Below are 17948 nucleotides of genomic sequence, written 5' to 3'. Positions count from 1 at the left end.
CCGAGTCGACAGCTACTTGTACCAGGTTTCTCTCGAACCTTCGTCTTTTTCGTTCAGAATTACATAGAACGAACTCGACCAGTTAACCAACAACGTTTTATTTACTTTTTCACATTTACAAACGTGGAGAAATTGTCGACATATTCAAAACGTCAGAGTTTCTCTGAGTTTTCCGATGGAAATTCGACTGTAGACTGATAATCAACGATAGCAACGCGCATGCGCAATGACACGTCCGCGTACGCAGCAGCGCCTCCTTGTGGTGTGCGAATTTGGTAACACTTTGTCATCCAGCCGAAGTGAAACAAAAGCCACACCATAAGAAAGTATATTTCGCCTTATGGGAATTCATTAAAAAATTTCATTTGGTCTACAGAAGAAGAAAAAGTATTCAACATTCATTTGATCCAGTTAAAGAAAAAAAAAGAAATTAAAATCTGACATTTGGAAAATTCGGATTCAAAAATCTATTGGAAAAAAAAAACGCAATAATCTAATTATTGCAATAATTGTTGCAATAATTAAAATGTCGTTTTAGTCATCAAATGTTCCCAAATAGCACTTTCAAGTATAACGACATAAAAGTAGCTTGGCGAAACTAAATTCATTTGAATCTTAAACTTGTAAGAAACCTCAGCTTGCAAATGTTAAATCTTTCTAAACAAAATATATCGCATATTTATACTCTTCTCTTCGCTCTCTCTCTCTCTCTCTTTCTTAACAGTTATATTAAATTACATATATTGATATCTCTTACAAGAGGGACGTTCGTTAACAGTAAACTAAACAGTATCCAATGCACGCGCATAATGTATGAAAAAATTTACGATCTGTGTAGCATTGCGTTAATATAATGCGCTTAACGTGTAATTAACTAGCTTACTCTTTCACGTCGCTGATGCCGTCCGCGCATATGGCGAACGTCGCCTCGTTCTCTGGTAGGCACGGTGAATCGTATATCTTACATATTCTGGTTTCTCCTCTGCCTTTACGCAGATACAATCTCGTCGTGCTCGAGTGTGCCAGTATGTGGCCTCCGATCGGTTTTTTCGTGTCGCCACCGAACATGCTAGCGGCGCCATCGACTTGAGCGACCACCTGATTCGTTATAACGACGGCGACCCCATGCTCGTCCGCTATTCTCAGTAGTATCCTGAGGAATCGCCCCAGGTGCTGTTGCCTTTCACCCAACTCACCTCTGCCGCAGTAATCGCTTCTGTACAGGCTGGTGGCACTGTCGATGATCAGCAAGGCATACCTGGCCTCGGTCATCATGGCACTGGCTTGTATCACCAACTGAGTCTGATGATCGGTATTGTAAGCTCTGGCACAGGCGACATTGTCGAGGACCGAGTCTCCGTTGATTTTGTATCTCTCAGCCACCGCTGTCAATCTCTCCGGTCTGAAGCCATTTTCTGTATCTATGTACAGACACCTTCCTTCAGCCCCACCCATGCTGACTGGTAATTGGCAATTGACAGCTAAAGTGTGACACAACTGAGACTTTCCTGATCTGAACTCCCCGAAGATCTCGGTAATGGAACCCGTCTCTATCCCTCCTCCCAATAAGTTATCCAGCTCCTTTGACCCAGTGGTGACGTAAACGATATTGGCGCGTATTTGATGTATCTCTGTGGCGGTCCTGAAACCCATCCTGACCAGCTTCGAAGCTTCCTGCAGCAACTTGTCCGCCTTGGCCTCGCTGATGCCCTTGATCGATATGAGGTGTTTCTTAGGCGCAAAAGCCACCGCTTCCACGGTGTAGAAGCCGGCTTCCTGCAGCTTCTTGATATCTCCCGCCGTGATACCATTTCTCTGTAGGTCGAGAAGCAATGTCAAAGGCAGAAGTCAACGTGACGGACATGTTTGAGCATGCAACGATGTGAAAGCGCGATTCGTCGATGTCCCGGTGTGTTGTCTATTCTACGCGACTCACCTCTAGAGTTTTGACCAGCTTTGCAGAGGAATAATTGTCCACATCGTCCTCGACATTTATACTCGCCGTCGCCGCGACTTCCATCCTGGACGATGCTGCCGCACAGGTTATAATGTCGACACTTTAAATGCGAACACGTTTTTGCGCCAAAACATTGCCATTACAGCAACATGCGCGTTGCCTCTGATAGATTTGAAATCGTCTTCAGCCGTTAGAACCAATAGAAAACGCAACTACGAACGAGATATAAAGGTAACTCTTCTCGGTTTGGTTAATCGACGGTCAACTCAACGAAACTGACCAATCACATTGGCCATTTAACTGAAATGGCCGATTAACGGAACCAAAGTTGGTGAAAGTTACCCTGAAAATAAAGAACCAATCACAATGTTCTTTTAAATAGGCATGATTTAGAAAAAGATAAAGTGGTAATTTCGAAGCAAGTGTTATTAGTTCAAAAATGTTCTGCTACAAGCCGTCATTGTTAAAGGATGTGGCGCCCTCGCATTATGTGATTGGTGCACAGCAATCGTGGTGGCATTGGAGGCAACTGATTAGAAGAGACTTCGATCGATAGAAAGAGATATAAAGACATATTGAAGTGCGTTCAGAAATACTACTCGATGGGCAAGGTAATATTTATTAACCAATTACGATAGAGATATCTTTGCTCCTTCTATTTTGATTGGTCAATTAGAATTTATTCTATTCGTCAAGTAGGACTTTCAAGCACCGCACCTCTGGGAGTAGAATTTCAGAATTTCAAAATCCGAATATGCCCGTTGGAATTTTATTCAATATAAAATGTATCGTAGCCTTGGTTGAAATAAAAAGAAACTATGACAGAAGTAAAATATGTGACAATTATTTTTATGTAGTGGGAGTTCTTATAAGAAGAATACGAATCAACAAGTCAAGCATACTTTATTCTTAAGCAGCTAGAATCAACGACTAATCAGATGCTCCTTTATTTTCAAATTTAGGATTTCGACTCAAGATTTTGTATCGGGAGAATATTAAGCGAATGGCACGAATCTCGTGAATTTTACCTTTTTATCTTTCTACGAACAGTCTAGTAAAACTAAGTATATTAAATGAAAAAAAATAATAATAAATGAAGAATAATAACAAATTCGTATGTCTAAATAAAATGCTTATTCAGGTTGGAACTATATATCACACATTACAATGTGTAATAATATGAAAATAAGGATAAAATATAATCTATAATATATAATTTATTACAATTTAATATGATACAATAAAATTAAAATATTACCCACACAATATTATGACGTCTTAAAGACACCTTAACAATTCCAACATGTAATTCATTTACTCACTAGGAAAAATTTTCTCAATTTCAACGAAATAAATCTGACAATTTCAAATATTTTTATTGGCTTATCATGTTGGTGATATCGGAGTTGCCAAACACGTTCTTCGCGTTTCTTCGACCGTGAGCTCTATTTTATTTATTAAGCATTCCAGGATGTTGCAAGAACATTAGTGTTTGCATCATTTTATATAAAATAAAATTTCAATCGCCCAAATAGCAATATAGCCAACACCTGCGGCTCAAACCCGACCTTCTCCCAGACTGTGTTCCAAAATCCTACTCGACAGATGGAGTGGCATTTGATTGACCAATCGGGCCCAAAATAGCGGAGATTTCTTTATCACGATTGGTTAATTAACGACACTCCTGCCCGTCCGGTAGGATTTGGAACGCAGCCCAAAGAGCTGACTTTCACGTGCTTCAGGTTGGTACTGGAAATTTACTTCTGGTTTCAAATATATATCCCGGATAATGGAATGTCCCCATACAGCGCACGGCTGTCACAGGGGACGACGATGGCAATAGCGTTCCGCAAGCACCAGCAGTCCCTTTTGTCTAGCGTATCTCCAGCTGCGATCTTCTTCGACCTGGACAACACCCTCGTGGAGACCAGGAAGGCCGACAATCAGACTTGCCGCAAGGTACGCGAAGCACACATTTTCCAGCTCGTTTCCTAACCCCCCGACCCGACGACACGACTTTCTCCCGTGGGAGGGAGGAGGAATCGCTGTCGGGAGGTCACGCGTGCGTCTCGCTTCTCACAGGACCGTCGCACTCTTCCGCGACGCTTACCCCGCATTCTCGCAAGAATAGAATCTGCCGTCGTCGTAGTTTCCTGTCATTTCTCCCCCTCCTGTCCCGCGCGCGCCGTGTGTAATACGAGCCGACTCCCCGATATAGCGCTTTCTCTACGACGCGGCAGCTATTTTCGTCGTTGCGTCCCTCACCTTCTCCGAATTTTCTCTCTCTCTTTCTCGCTCGTGGAAAGCCTCGTCGTTGTACGCCTCCTAAGATACGATCTTATGCTCGTTTTAGTTGCACCTTCTGCATCGTTCCCACCGCCTTTCTTTTTCGCTCGCACTCGTTCTCCTCTCTTTCTCTCTCTCTCTCTCTAGCTCTCCTACGAACTGTAAATACATATCTGTTTCGCTGCGAAGTGCAGAAAGTACAGCTAGACAAGCGACCGAGCACCGCTTCTGCACCTACCGCGTTGGAGCACGGTGCAAAGTTTGCGCGCAGATTAATTAATAAGTGGCGATATCGAATTTTTGCGAGTAGATAAGCGAGGGAAAATACTCCTCTCAAGGTCTTTGTGCGAATTTGTCAACGGTAGGTGTAAACGGAAGCGCTCGTCGAAATTGAAAGTACTCGTCGCCATGATGAGACGTCGTTCGCATCACGCCGGCGGAGTTCGCGCTGCGAGTTGCTTTTGAGGTTACCGCTCACGTCGGAATTCTCGGCGCGGCGTTTCAAAGAGGAGATCCCGCTGACGCGGCGAGAGCCCGCGCGCGCACACGTGTGCGACATGTCCGGCGGGTATTTTCGGCCGCCTCGGTGAGTGTGTCAAAGGGCAAGGCTAGGCGGCGACAGGACTGCACCGGGAAGCCCGCCAGTTAGCTCGCGACTATGCCACGCGACGGACACCGCGACGCCCGGTAACGCCTGCTCGAGCACACGGAAATCTCGTCCCTGCTGACGACGTGGGCTCGTCGATGACATCGAACCGCCGCATCTTGGCACAGCGATATAAAACGCACGCCGTCTGAAGATTCATCCAGCCTTGAAGATCCACACGAAGGTCCCCGACGTTTCTAAACTCGGACTGATCTTGTTCTTTCTCCGGCTCCCCTGTGACTTGCGACGAATAAGCCAGCAGCGCCATGAGCGTCCCCGAGGGTGTCACCAGGTGCCTGGCTATTCTGAAGGCGGTGGACACGGACTCGGAGAAGTTCGCCGCACTCTTCATGGTCACCAAGCTGGTGGACGGCAAGGACTGCACCCCGGCGGCCAAGAGGATGCTCTTCGAGGCCATCGGGGCCAAGTTCCTCAAGAGATTGCTCGTCAGTGACAGCGTGCCCGTGGACTGCCCGCCACAGGTCTACAAATCGGTGGCACTGTCCATCCTGACCGCATTCTGCGGGGAGCCCGAGCTGGCCTCTCACCCGGACATGGTGGGCCACATCCCGGCGCTGCTGGAGATAGTGTCTCAGGCCGACGAGGACGCGGCCGACGACATGCTGATCATCGTCAGCGAGGCGTATACCTGCCTGCAAAGTATCGCTCAGTACCCACCTGGGCAGAAGGCGCTGCTCGAGCAGCAGGCGATCCCGAAGATGTGCGACATCTACGCGGAGAAGAGCTTCCAGACGGACGAGGCGCTCAACATCTTGGTCACGTTGGTCGGCAGATTCGGCCCGGAAGCCTGGCACCCGTCGGACACCGCGCCCTTCCACGCGATACTCCACAAGGTGACGCTGGACTTCGAGACCGATCACACCGAGAGGAAGTTCCAGCTATGCGGCATCCTGCAGGCCCTGCTGCAGTCCTGTCGGAAGGACGTAATCTCCACGTCCGCGAAGGAGGAGTCCTGGCCGTTGAGCATCCACAAGGGCCTCAGCGACATCCTGGGCTCGAAGATCAGCAAGAATCAGCGGGACCCGGCTTTGAAACTCGCGTCCGTGACGATGGACCTCTTGGGCGCGGAGTGGGCGATGTCCGACAAGGAGAAACCAAAGATACTCCTCTTGCTGTTGATACAACTAGCGTCGATCGAGGTACGTATGCAGCTGGAAGGAAAGCAGCTGAAGGCTGTGCTCACGAACGCCGACTTGGTCACCGCCTGCTTCGCCATCCTCGAGATCTCGCTGGGGTACATCGTTACGGATCAGCTGGACTTGGACCAGAAGGAAAAGCAGTCCCTGTACACGGCGCTGAAGGGCGCCTTCGCGGCGGTGATCGGCCTGCTCAACGCCGTCTCGAAGATGAAGACTTTGACGAACATGGAGGAGAAGATCTTCGTGTGCGCGGTCGTCAGGGTGCTCGCAGCTTGGCTCGCGCAGGAGACCACGGCGATGCGTCCGCAGGTTTACGCCGTGCTGCCGTACGTGCTGACGGTGGCGAACGACACCTTCTATGCGCATCGAAACCGAAAGCTAGCCGAGAAGGCCAAGGCCGGCGCGAAAGCGGCTGGCAAGTCGGACGAGGGTACGTCGTCTGGAGAACCGGTCGTCTCCGGGGACCCGATGAGCGAGAACGATATATTAAGATTGCTGCTGCCCGCTCTGTGCTACCTAGCCGTGGAAGAGGACGCCCGGAAGATCCTACTTAAGCACAAGCAGGACGACGTCCTGTTCGAGTGCCTGTCCTACCATTGGACCATCGTGCATTACAAGAAGCCGCCGGTGCCGAGATCGGAGCGCTTGAAGGTCCTGCAGGACGGCAATCGTACGGAGGAGTTGGACCTAAGTGTCTTGGAGGAGATGAAGGACTCCAGGACCGCGATGGTGTCCATCTGCAACGTCCTGATGAACATTACCGTGCTGGAGGCGAAGCTGGTGGAGGAGTCGCCGACGTTCGTCTCGTTGCTGAAGTTCATCTTCAACAATCTGCCGGAGCTCAAGCAGATCCCGGAGAACCTGGTGCTGCACGGCCACCTGGCGGTCCTGGGCCTGCTGTTGCTGAAGCAGCAGGCCAAGCGCGTCAAGAAGAACGACTTCTCGATATGCCGTTACATCCAGGCGACCATCCGATTCCTGTGGGACGCCTACATCATCGACGAGGGCAACGACCCCACCGAGCTGGTGGTCGCCATATCGTACAAGGAACACTGGATGGAGCTGATGGAGCTCTGGTTCTTGGGCATGCAGACGATGGCCGGGGTGCTGCAGGTGATACCCTGGCTGTCGCAGTTCACGCTGGAGTCCGGCTGGGCGGAGGAGATAATCGAGACGCTGAAGAAGGTGAAGGTGGGCGGCCTGCAACCGAACGTCAAATCCGCCTTCGAAGATCTGCTGTGCCACTTGGTGAAGGCCAACGACGGGGTCGCGTCGGTGCTGAAGAAGCGCGGCGCCCTGACCGTCTGTCGGAATCATCGTATGATGGAGCTCGGGAAGCACCTCTTCGGCGACTAGAGCGAACATTGTCCCGCGTTACCATGTAGCGTTACCTGCGGCTTTTCGCTAGTTTAAGCAAACCCGCGCGCGTGTTGTTGTTTCTCTCTTATTGTTTCTACCGTCTCTCATATATCGCGGGCGAACTTGATGTAAAAGATCGAACGAACGGTACGGCAAATTGCAACTTTTCTACGGCAAAACAGAGAGCAGCTTTGTAAGTAGCCTTCGTAGGCGACTTCGGGTCGTTTATTGTACACGTCTCCCGCGTAGAGGGGAGATACACTTGAAATACACATGTGCGCGTAGTCGAGGATAAATTTAGACGGCATCACGTCTGGAAATAGTCACTTCTGGCAAGCAAGAGAGAGGCGTGTTTCACCGCCCGGTGGAATATTTCGTAAATTCGCGTACACGAAGGCGGATACACCGTTCCTTTGAAAAATGGGACTTCGACGCGTAAATATATTTCTCGTCGGTCTGTTGATCGAACGCTTCTGCCGGCGCCGCAGACAGGAAGATCGTCTGTATTAATTTTAATCTGTGATCTTGAGATACTTACACCGAGACACACGCGTACACACACACATGTACACACCGAGAGGCACACCCACCGGCGAACGTCTTGCGACGAAGATTTTGTAACAACGGCCGAAGCATTTTCCCATTAAACGGAAGGATTTTCTAAGCATTCACTTGACTTCTCGCATCGTCCACTCTCTGCCACTGATATATACCTGATGCTCTTCACCGCAGTTTTAATTCTGTAACAAAGGAAACGAATCGGAGAGAGATTACTGGATAGCAGATACGCGCGCGACTAATCACACACACGAGATGCGGACTAATTAGGCTTAGCGGCTGCTTTTAAGTTTAGACTGTGTACGAGAGAGTCCGCACGGTTTCCGGCATATCCAGAAATCTTTCGGCCACAACTTAATAGGGTCTGGTATAACCATTGTGTTGTTGTTGTAGTTGTTGTTGGCACAACTGATTTTGTTGTGATTACAGCAACGTCCGCGGGTGCCACTTCGAGTGTCCACTAATCGGCTCGAGTATTTCAATGAATCAATGCATTTTCTAGGTAATCATTAATAATGAATTAAGTGCCCTAAACTCCTAACTGACCGCTGTATCCTCTCGTCCTTGGTTGATCAATGAGAACTCCACATTCAATATCGTCTCGTTCGCGCGGATTCGCGGTCTCGCCGGGCCGTGATTCTTCCTTTTTTTCATCTTCTTCCGTTCCTTCGACGAAGAGGAAAACGTTGTTCGCGACAAGAGAGAGACGATCGTCCGCATCGTTTCAATGTGCGTGTGCACATTACGCGCGTGTTATTAATCGAAACACCGATCGTGATCGATCGCGCGCTCACGTATTGAGTGTGGAAATATCACTTTCATCCTCGTTCAGTTTTTTTTTCTTTTTTTTTTCTCTACCGTCCCTCTTCATTTTCAGTTCTTCGCTCATCATTCTTTCTAACGTCACGAAAACGTCTCTGACCCGCAACGAAAGCGTCCGAGCTCTCATTGCGCACTTATTTACCTACAGTTGGCTGAGGAATTGACGCAAGAATACGGCATCCCCGAGGATGTTTCCGCCAAGATAACGGCCGTGTTTCTCAAGCAATTCAGAAAATGCCCGGACAACGCGACCTGCACACTGGACGCTTGGCGCACGATCTTGTGGAACAAAGCACTCGGCGACAAGTACTCGCGCTTAGCGAAAAAGGTTTACGAACGATGGCTGTATTTAAGATACCACTACATGGTGCTGACGCCGAGTACGGTGTCGATGCTGCGCCAGCTCAGGAAGAAGTATCTGCTGGGACTGATCACGAACGGGCCGTCGAACGCGCAATGGGAGAAAGTGCGCAAACTGTCGCTGGAGCAGTACTTCGATATCATCCTGGTGTCGGGTGATCTCCCGTGGGAGAAGCCGCACGCGGAGATATTCCGAAGAGCCTGCGACTTCCTCAACGTGAGACCCGAGGGGTGCGTCATGGTCGGCGACAAGCTGGAGACCGATATTCTAGGTATATTCCATATATTCACTTCGATCTTACGCGTTCGCTACCGGCGTCACACGTATGCGCACACAGTGATCACTTTTCTATCGTCCATGTAGGCAAACCAAGGGTGACTTTCACCAGGATGAATTTCACCTTGCGATCTCCTTTTAAAGGAAACCCACTTTTGATTCAGGTTCTGAATTACCGTCTAACTTTTCGCTCCACTTTTGCTAAACGTAATGTAGATCAATTTGCAATTTTTCTTTTTTCTTTCGTTACTTCGAGTTACGGGCGATACATCGTTAAATTAATCGACGAATAACGATGAGAATTGCTAGCGCCAATTTCCAGTTCCGTAACTCTCCTCGTCCCGCGTCGTTCGATAATGATGAAAAGGTTCGTAATTTTCTGTCTGTGTTAGCAAGGTAGAGGCAGGCATAACACTTGGACTGATAGCGATTTTAAATCGTCGATTTAGCGTAATCGCAGTCGGGTGAAAGTCCACCCTAAGTCTGTTTTGGTTATATGAGAGAAAAGTGAAAGTGTCGCATCCGGCTGTACACAATAGGCCTGTTCGTTTTTTAGTTGAACTAGTACTACATTGGAACTATACACTTGTTTCACTCTAAAGGCAAAGAGTGCAATCTAGTTCGGCTAAAGCAAATAAATCACATTACATTACACACAACCCAGTAAACATCAACGTTATATCAATATTACAATTTCCCGCTCGACAATATAAGCGCAACATAACACAAGTTACATGCAACAGTTACATCTTTAAGTGGGAAATCACAACATTAACATAATGTTATTGTTAACTAGTGCTTCCCGAGCAATAACACAAAAATAATATAGACTAGACTGTGTGGAGAAGGTTTCCCAGACGAACTGTAGCGAACGTGTTAACGCCAATCCGTGTTCCTACAGGTATTCGTTCCGAACAGCGTGCGAGATACGTGTACGTCGCAATAAACGCCAATGTTACATTGTACAGGTGGTATCGAGGCTGGATTGCGCGGGACCGTGTGGATACCCACTGCAGACAAGCCTCGTCTCTCGGGAGGCGACCCCAAGCCGGATTTTACAATAAGACACGTGACGGAACTCGCGCGCATATTAGACAGAGGTCCAAACGCGCCGGAACTCGAAGACTGCTCTTCAAATGCGTCCGATGGCAGCTAATAGGCTGCGCTGGAAGAGCATATGACGGAAATATTCCCCCTACGCCGTAAGACTCCGACACTTACGAGCGTCTCCATGTCTATCCACGATTTTGGCATCACGTTCTCCTTCGCGAACGTGCAATGAATGCGTTTGTTTTTTTTTTCTACGCATTCTTTACAGTAGTATTCAGATATATAGGCATTTCGATGTATTTTTTTTTAGCGTGTTACTGTTTTTTTTTTGTTTTTCCTTTCTTGAGTTTATCACAGGATAGCCTGCGGGTTTTTCCGAATTTTTATGAAAGGAGAAGCGTGAGATTACGATGTGCTCGTGCCAGGTTACGAAGACAGTAGTCTTATTCGTACGGTGCGATCGAACGCGACGTATAACGCAGCTGAAATACAAATTTATATTTGATAATATATATCAACATTTTATAGGTGATAGTTGTGTACGCATAGTTGTAGCTGACGTCCAATAGCGTTGCTATCCAATGAGAGATAATCCTTTAGTTACCTTTGTGAAGCTAAACACTAAACGTACCTCAACGTATATCGAGCGAAGAAGACGGAACACATGTACAAAACTAAGTGCACAAGCAGAGCCAGTAGCCGTAGGTAAACGAACAAAGTAGACTCTAATATCGAGACCACACACATACACACAGCTGTTTTATCGCTTTGTATAACTTAAAGCGCGCTGTAACATACGCATCGAAAGGGTAACCATTCTCACGACGGCGATCGTGACGAACTTCCTGTTGTACAAACATGTAACTTTGTATACCGGTACCTGTACTTAGATATGTACAGAATGTTGTATATGCGCGAGGTATGAATGTACATGACGTCTATTTTTTCACTATATGTATATTTTGTCTGCGAAGGAAGGGAAGAGGGTTTATCGTATTGGAAAATTATATGTAGACGAGAGGTCCTACATAATGTCACATATATACGTACACGCGTTGTGTCAAGTGAAAAGAAGTACAATCAAGATGTAATAAAAGAAAAACGCACGAACGAAATCATCAGAATGTGTGTGTGTATATATATATATATATATCATACTTTGCTCCCTGTGTCGTTATTTATTTCAGCGTGTCGTCGAACGAGAATCGTGTGTCCAACGTTATTCATTATTATCGCAACATCTTATTGACGAATGCGAGGACAGAATACGTACAACGGCAATACTATAACTGTAACGTGAAAGAAACGTGTTCTTCAACAACGGGGCACATTTATTATGGAATTGTTCGAAATGAATTCCGATTGGAATGATTCTGTTTTACCTAGAAGACACGATAGAGATCTAGGGAATAACTGAACGATTTCGATCGGAAACTTTTCCGGACAGTTCCACAATAAGTGCTCAGTTTAACGATCGTGTAACTCTTCTCCAGGAGCGAAAGCTACACATGAAAAACTTCACGTTGCTCGAAAATTTATATAATTGCTGAAGTCGTCGAGTACGCGTGACATTTTTCAAGTTTCCGCTGCTAAGGAAAAATTACACGATTGCCAAGTATAAAAATAATGGAAATGTGTCTGATTTTTTAGGCTTTCGTGGTGTGGAGAAACGCTCGAGCTGTATTCCGGATTGGTGCCGCGTCCTTCGTGAATTTATTTCAAAAGTTTTGTTAACACTTCAGGTTGCTCCTCTCTCTAAAGAACTGAAACGCTCACGAGACGTCGGCAACAAATCCACGAGGGACGCGAAATCAAGCCGGAATCCAGATCGAACGTGTCCACCTCATCTTTCAGCTCGGCTTACGGTTTGATTATGGGACTGTCAGACGCTGTCTGGGACTCTGTTCCCTCTTCTGTTTCTATTGTTTCGTCTTGCGTGGACACGAGGTTCGATGCTGAAGTCTCGCCTATGAGAGAAGTCCGTTTGTCGTCGTCCTGTGATTCCTCCGACTTCTCAAACTCCGAGTACGAATACGAAGCCTCCGCTTCGTCTTTGGCCTTGGGAAAAAAGAGAACCACGTCATTTTTCGGAGTTGTGGGTTCTTATAGGCCGGCTTCGTTTAAGATTTTACCTTATCAATGTCCTTTTTCGTTTCCACCGTCTCATCTTGCGTAGCTACGAAACTCCATACCGAAGATCTGGCTTTTTGTTTTATCGTATGACGGACCAAATTGTCTTCGACAGAATAGCCAACGCTCTCAGACGTCGCGGCTATGAACGAAGTCCGCCTGTTATCGTCTCGTGGTTCTAAACTTGCCGGTTGTAAGGGAGAAGCTTCCGCTTTTACTGGAACCTAAGTAAAGAGAAGATCTACATTACTCGTGTTAGAGGATGGTCAGTGGATGATTTTTCAGGACTTGATACTAATACTGGATGATTTTTCAGGACTTGATACTAATACTGGATCTATGTATAATTCCGTAGCGAAAGTCGAATAAATTTCAAACGCAAAATATTTCGGGAAAAAAGCGATTTCAATCAACCAAATATGTTCCATTCTGTTCAACGACTTTCTATTCTCTCTCCACGAGCTTCATCATCATTTTTTCATAAAAAACCTGAGACCCTATAATAATGAAATGGGGAACGAGCGCGGGATTATGTAGCTACCGGAGAGGTGGCAGATCATCGAACAAAACGGCGCATAATTGACCACAGTCGGATTTTATATCCAAGACGGTCTTAAGTTCATCTTCAGATGCTGTACGACTCATTTCATTGACTGTAAAGCATCTGAAGATGAACTCAAGACTATCTTAAATATAAGATCGGACTATGAATCTTTAACAAGGAAAGATACTGAAGGCTCTGGTGATAAACAATCAATAAGAATGAGAGGGACCAGAAGAAGTGACGAGATCTCACCATTCCATCGAAGGGCGGGTCTTTGCTTTTATAAAACAGACTCTTGCAGATGTATTGCGCCTGCTTGGGATCTATGCCTGCTTCTATCAGCGATATCAGCACGTCTCCCTCCGTGAGGAGCATCTCGGGATTCGCGTCGACCACAACCACTGTCTTCGTAGAAGTTCGGCTCGGTTCTCTGTCCTGAGCCTCCAGCGATTTCTGATAATACTCGAATTTCTCCATCACTTTGTTCTCGTCCAGCACTTTCGGCGGCGTAGGTGGTCTAATCTCGGAGACGTGCAGTAACTTTTGCGCATGAATCAAGTCCTCCAGCTCGTCGTCTACGTCATCCGATTCCTCGTCCAGCATGTTTAAAGAAATCTTCAACTGATAGATCTCGAACAGCATTCTATTCTGAAACAAAGGGGGAGAGAGAGAGAGAGAGGGAGAAAGAGAGTTTGTATTATTGACATGTTCGACATATTAGTGACATGCATATGTCAACATATAATACATAGGGTCAGTTTCACAACCCCCGGTTAACTTAATCCGCTGGTTAATCCATTGGAATTGACCAATCGTTTTTGTTGTTGAGCAGAATTGACGAAATATAATCAATCACAGTTGACACTTAACCGGTCGGTTAAGTTAATCGGAGGTTGCGCANTATATAATAAGTTAATAATTAACTGACGGTATTGTTATTCGTACCATGTTCAATATTCCCTTATTTTTATCAGTGTGCTTCTTGAATACATCCTGCAGCTCCTTATCGGTGTAGAGGCCACTCTGCATGATCTCTTTGGTGATATCGTAGATGAAATCGACGTATTTCTTCTCATCTTCCTTCTGGGACGCTGATCGATCGACGGATTTGTCATCGGAATCGTCGGGACTTCGCAAGGTCCTCGACGACTCCAATCGACGGTCATTTGTTTCTTGTATCGGGGAACAGCATGTTGATTTAAATTCCGACGGGTCTAAGGTGGTGGTCGTGCAAGGAACGAAGACCGAATCCGCTTTGTATCTATATTTTCTGTGGATGTGAGGAAAAGAAGAGATAAATAATTACAAGCTCATGGCATGTTAAGAAGAAAAAATGAGTGAATAATTTAACTTATAAGTAGAAGTAAATTTGACGCAATCTCACCTCTGTCGCGCAAAGCCTATCAACGAGCCAGTCGCACCACCAGGGTCTTCCTTCCACTCGCTTTTGAGTTCTTTCCCACTAACGGTGTTTGGTATGAATTTTTTACGTTTAGACGTTGCGGCGGGCGATACTGATCTTTGGCTCCTTGACGTTGATCGTTGACGACTTGTTTGACCGCTCGCTTTGCAACACGGCCGGCCACAGTTTCTCAATCGCCGGTATTCCAAGTTACAATCGCAACAACCCAAACATTCCGGACTTTTTTTCATTCTTAATATGTCCTGCATTAACAAATATGCAAAAAAAACATTATAAACTTAGAAATATTGTCGTTTTCATCTAACTTATGAAAAGTAGACACGCTAAAACTATCATTGAAACCCCTGATGGAAATATCTTGCTGAAAATATAATGAAATTTTACTGAAATTCTCTCTTAATTGACCTTATTTTATTATTATTCCATCAATATTTCGATTTACAAAAAATTCTTTATTACTTTTCAACGGTATAATTTAACTTTCCTTGTATTTCGCAGTGATGCATTAAATTTTATAAGGAAAATGATGATTCATTTTGAAATATATTCAAAATTCAGTAACTTTTCAATAATTTTAATTTCACTTTTCAACGATTTTATAATATTTTCAGCTAAATATTTCCATCAGGGATCGTGGATTAGATTAATACTTTCAATGATACTCGTTTTTAGATCTACTTATAAAGATCATAGAAAGCATTGAAAAAGTTGACAACCTTTTATTTGTTTCGCATCTGCACTTTTGTGTTACTCATAATCGATTTTCACTTGATTTTTAATTCTAATAATTCTAATAAAATATTGAATTCCAAATATGCTACTTGCACAGAGCTTTACCAATGGATGATGCTGAGTATCGTAAGCTAATCTATTGATTATGTCGTCCGTCATTTTCGGGAGTGGGCAAATTCTCCTGTTATTAGTTGGCTTGCTTCGTTTGTTCTTTCTGCAGATGTAACTTTTGTTCCTCGAGTCGACCACGCTCTTCGCCGATAAGATCCGTCGCAGATGCTGGCTCATCGAGTTGTACGCTGTCATTTGCTCGAAATAATTCTGTCCCGTTTGATTGTACGCTGTGATAATATACATCAGATCAGACATTCCAGTCGCAAATTAATGCATACCTCTCGACGCAATGAGCACTCACCGCTGCTTTTTAAATTAACCTTGTTCTTCATGCATCTTGTCATTTTCTGGATGTTAATTCTAATAATTTACTTCTAATGTAACGTTTATAAAAATATAACGGATAATTATCAAATTATAGAGGCGTTGAGAGTTTCCTTAAAAAAAATTTGGTCGACACAATAATCCGGTAATGTTAAAAATTTGTCATCTTTCCTCGGAATGGATGCTATGCCATGTTTGCCTGCATATACTCACAGGATTTGGTTGACGTTTTGTCGCTAAGCAACGGCCACGTTATTAGATTCCCGCCATTTATTCAATACTCTCGCGTTAAATACATAGAAAGCAGACGTGGTTGTACAATCAATTGGTTCCAATACAACGTGTTGATTATATTTTAACATAAAAATTAGGAACAGACGGTTACATTTGGCATTAAATGTACAGTTAGCGACGATGTGAAACCCGTGTGCATACTTACGCAACAAATGGCGTAAAGCGTTAATATTGTTATCAAAATATTAACTGCACTTCGTTTGGTGTAAAATGTTACGAAATTTGGTCTGTATTAAATGCATATAAACACCTTGTTCCCCGCACACAAGTCAGTCGATATAAAAATATATTAATTTTACATCTTGTTTATAAATCTAGATGTTAAGGAAACTTGTATGTATATATAAATATAAGCATAAATAACTCGCCAACAATCGAACAATCTTCAATCCGCTCTTATAGGCGTTCTCTGTGCTGTATTGTTCTTCGGATAGATATACACTTGTCCTAAAATAGCGATATCGATCGCAACCTGAACAGCACCGCATATTTGGAATTGCACCGGAGTATCCTTCAAGACGAAGTAACATGTCTTAAAAACGTCTCCCATTGTCCACATAGCTACCATGGATATGCTAAAAATGAGATAAAACATTCATTCATTGCATTTATGCATGCATATGATTCATATAATTATTTTGATATCGTGCAAAATGTGCTCACCTCATCCCTGCGGTTGATTTATTTGAGGAATTCCGTAGGAATTGAGGGATACCAAGCATGGCTTCTATCAATACTGCTAATAATCCAACAACTTCAATAAATATTGGTATATCCAAAAATAAATACGTTAACACGCTACCAACAGTGGCGAATAAAATCATAAAAGCCACATAGGATTGGAAATTCGTCCATTTCCAAAAGAATCTAAGATCTAAATCTGCAAAAAAGAATTGCTCTCATACGTACGTGTAATATTTTACATATCATGTATACAGTCTCTTCAATGCTATCTGATAATAAAATTGACCTTACCTGTGAACACCCGTTCCTTTGCTTTAATTATCTGTGTTCTGTTTTGTATATTGATACAAAGCTTAATCATGACAAACATTGCAACAATCATAAGCATACTTTGCAACAAAAGTGGAAGTTCATAATGTTTACCGAACCTGTAGTGAACACAAGAAGTAGAATGAGCGTTCAATATGCCAAGTACCTTCTTCTTATTACACGTATATATAATAATTGCAAATATATACAATAAAATCTATATGTAAAAATGACATAAAACTTGAGACAAAACACAACGTGCTCCAATATAAAACAAGTACAAACCAAAATAATATACGGAGGGTGTTGGCGATTAGAAGGGTGAGGCAAACGTAAAGAGAGAATCCTTCTGCATCCTCTTTTCTTTTGATTTCCTTGTACTGCGGCACATATGGTATAATTCCACCGACAATCATAGCGCCCGATGCAATCAAATTGATTGCGTTCTTCAAGGTCAATTCATACCTGTCCATCGCGACAGGCGTTTGCTTGTAGCATACCGTGTGTCTTGTATATTGATGTATGTGTGTGTTAAAATATTATATTACAAAAGATGCATTGTGCAAATATTATTCGATGGTTTTAGGTTATATGATCATTCACCGTCGCTATCGTAGCGTCCATTCCCGCCAAGAATGATGACATAAGCTCATATCTGTGTTTGATCTGTGACGTTGATAGATCGAATATTTCTACAACGTGAATTACCGCATCGTTCCCAACTATGTACACCCGCCGTCGCATTTACAATCGAGATAAAAACATGCGAAAGGCATCTCTACCCTCTCGCACGTTCAAGTTCGTATCTGTCACAACGAATCATAGTTTCCACGAACGGCCGATAGAGGTCCCAAGAGGAACCTGAAACCATAAAGTTCGCGAAATATTAATTACGTTAATCATACCCAACGGAGAACAT

At 44.5% G+C, this 17948-nt stretch overlaps 5 protein-coding genes across 6 annotated transcripts; 2 read left to right on the top strand and 3 right to left on the bottom strand.

The window, feature by feature from the left end:
* Window positions 1–82: 82 nt before the first annotated feature.
* Window positions 83–3791, bottom strand: LOC106747440 (DNA repair protein RAD51 homolog 1). Its single transcript, XM_014624951.1, has 3 exons — window positions 3719–3791; window positions 1937–2300; window positions 83–1815 (listed from the first exon to the last, which is right to left on the bottom strand). The coding sequence occupies exons 2-3, from the start codon at window positions 2018–2020 to the stop codon at window positions 880–882; spliced, it is 1020 nt and encodes a 339-aa protein (XP_014480437.1). The 5' UTR covers window positions 2021–2300; window positions 3719–3791; the 3' UTR covers window positions 83–879.
* Window positions 3202–11619, top strand: LOC106747444 (N-acylneuraminate-9-phosphatase-like). Its single transcript, XM_014624955.1, has 3 exons — window positions 3202–3916; window positions 8937–9420; window positions 10394–11619. Exons 1-3 carry the CDS (start codon window positions 3752–3754, stop codon window positions 10579–10581), a joined length of 837 nt encoding a protein of 278 aa, XP_014480441.1. The 5' UTR covers window positions 3202–3751; the 3' UTR covers window positions 10582–11619.
* Window positions 4850–8084, top strand: LOC106747438 (neurochondrin homolog). The gene has a single exon (XM_014624948.1). The coding sequence runs from the start codon at window positions 5156–5158 to the stop codon at window positions 7403–7405; it is 2250 nt and encodes a 749-aa protein (XP_014480434.1). The 5' UTR covers window positions 4850–5155; the 3' UTR covers window positions 7406–8084.
* Window positions 11564–16488, bottom strand: LOC106747439. Of its 2 annotated transcripts, none has more exons than XM_014624950.1 (8): window positions 16405–16488; window positions 15410–15645; window positions 14534–14814; window positions 14095–14419; window positions 13402–13797; window positions 12608–12829; window positions 12340–12533; window positions 11564–11764 (listed from the first exon to the last, which is right to left on the bottom strand). In XM_014624950.1, the coding sequence occupies exons 2-8, from the start codon at window positions 15608–15610 to the stop codon at window positions 11695–11697; spliced, it is 1689 nt and encodes a 562-aa protein (XP_014480436.1). In that variant the 5' UTR covers window positions 15611–15645; window positions 16405–16488; the 3' UTR covers window positions 11564–11694. The 2 variants fall into 2 exon arrangements, with proteins under 2 accessions (XP_014480436.1, XP_014480435.1); XM_014624949.1 differs by lacking the exon at window positions 16405–16488 and adding an exon at window positions 15720–15831.
* On the bottom strand, window positions 15867–17857 carry LOC106747445 (PQ-loop repeat-containing protein 1). The gene is made up of 4 exons (XM_014624956.1): window positions 17315–17857; window positions 17012–17148; window positions 16700–16916; window positions 15867–16611 (listed from the first exon to the last, which is right to left on the bottom strand). Exons 1-4 carry the CDS (start codon window positions 17500–17502, stop codon window positions 16422–16424), a joined length of 732 nt encoding a protein of 243 aa, XP_014480442.1. The 5' UTR covers window positions 17503–17857; the 3' UTR covers window positions 15867–16421.
* Window positions 17858–17948: the final 91 nt, after the last annotated feature.

Source organism: Dinoponera quadriceps, unplaced genomic scaffold (assembly GCF_001313825.1).
Source record: "Dinoponera quadriceps isolate SergipeBrazil2010 unplaced genomic scaffold, ASM131382v1 scaffold1750, whole genome shotgun sequence".
NCBI lineage: Eukaryota > Metazoa > Arthropoda > Insecta > Hymenoptera > Formicidae > Dinoponera > Dinoponera quadriceps.
Note: the sequence above shows the minus strand (reverse complement) of the source record. Positions and strands in the feature narration are given on the sequence as shown.